Source organism: Pyrgilauda ruficollis, unplaced genomic scaffold (genome assembly GCF_017590135.1).
Source record: "Pyrgilauda ruficollis isolate IOZ18807 unplaced genomic scaffold, ASM1759013v1 scaffold9225, whole genome shotgun sequence".
In the NCBI taxonomy this organism is placed as follows: domain Eukaryota; kingdom Metazoa; phylum Chordata; class Aves; order Passeriformes; family Passeridae; genus Pyrgilauda; species Pyrgilauda ruficollis.
In genome coordinates this window covers 1-661 of record NW_024531295.1, presented here as the reverse complement: position 1 = coordinate 661, position 661 = coordinate 1, and the positions used below count along the sequence as shown (strand labels likewise).

General features: G+C 62.3%; 1 protein-coding gene across 2 annotated transcripts; it reads right to left on the bottom strand.

Annotated features, from left to right (window-relative positions):
* Positions 1-9: 9 nt before the first annotated feature.
* Positions 10-655, bottom strand: LOC121365283 (GH3 domain-containing protein-like). Of its 2 annotated transcripts, none has more exons than XM_041489335.1 (3): positions 557-655; positions 396-467; positions 10-326 (listed from the first exon to the last, which is right to left on the bottom strand). In XM_041489335.1, the coding sequence occupies exons 1-3, from the start codon at positions 625-627 to the stop codon at positions 140-142; spliced, it is 330 nt and encodes a 109-aa protein (XP_041345269.1). In that variant the 5' UTR covers positions 628-655; the 3' UTR covers positions 10-139. The 2 variants fall into 2 exon arrangements, with proteins under 2 accessions (XP_041345269.1, XP_041345270.1); XM_041489336.1 differs by having other exon boundaries at positions 10-287.
* Between the last annotated feature and the right edge of the window lie 6 nt (positions 656-661).

Here is a 661-nt window from a genome sequence, read left to right as displayed (position 1 = left end):
AGACTCCCCATCCTTGCCCACAGAAGCTTCACCCCTCTCCAAGGGGGAAATTTTGCTGGTGCCAGGATTGAGCTGCAGCACAGGAACCCTGCAGACCCCCATGTAGTGCCAGCTACACTTTTAGGGGGACTTGGACAGCTCAGGGTAACTCACCCAGCAGGCTGCTCTCCACACAGACGTAGTCAATCAGGCGAGCACCCGGCCACAAGGTCAGGGTGCGGCACAGGCTCTGGCAGAACTGCTCCTCAGGGATGCTCTCACCTCGCACGCTCAGTGTCTGGCTCTCCCTGCGGTGCAGGGACACAGGGTGGGTCACTGGCACCCTCCTGTTAAGACCTTGCCTGTAAATGGGCCCAGCTTCCTGAGGTGAGGGACAGGCATTGGGGTGTCCTCACCTGCGCACAGGTTCCACCAAGGGACACTGCTTGTGGAAGCCAGTCACCTTCAGCACCTCCCCAGTACAGCACCTGCACGGGCAGGGGGAGTGTGAGTGGGACATGGGCGCATGGGGCTGGGGCAGGCAGCCCCCCAGGACTACACAGCAGGGAGGAGGCACCTGTACTCTCCTGGCTGGGCTGTCACAACCAGCCCGTACTCGCGGCTCTCCCAGAGCTCATCCAGCAGCATGGTCCGTGGCTCCTTGCTGGCCAGGCAGGGCAGG

What these genes read in the sequence shown, in the direction of transcription:
- LOC121365283 (XM_041489335.1), bottom strand. Translation starts at nt 627, where the DNA reads ATGCTGCTGGATGAGCTCTGGGAGAGCCGCGAGTACGGGCTGGTTGTG. An exon ending in GCCCAGCCAGGAGAGTACAG is followed by an intron (nt 468 to 556) that starts GTGCCTCCTCCC and finishes CTGCCCGTGCAG; the next exon opens with GTGCTGTACTGGGGAGGTGC. An exon ending in TTGGTGGAACCTGTGCGCAG is followed by an intron (nt 327 to 395) that starts GTGAGGACACCC and finishes AGGTCTTAACAG; the next exon opens with GAGGGTGCCAGTGACCCACC.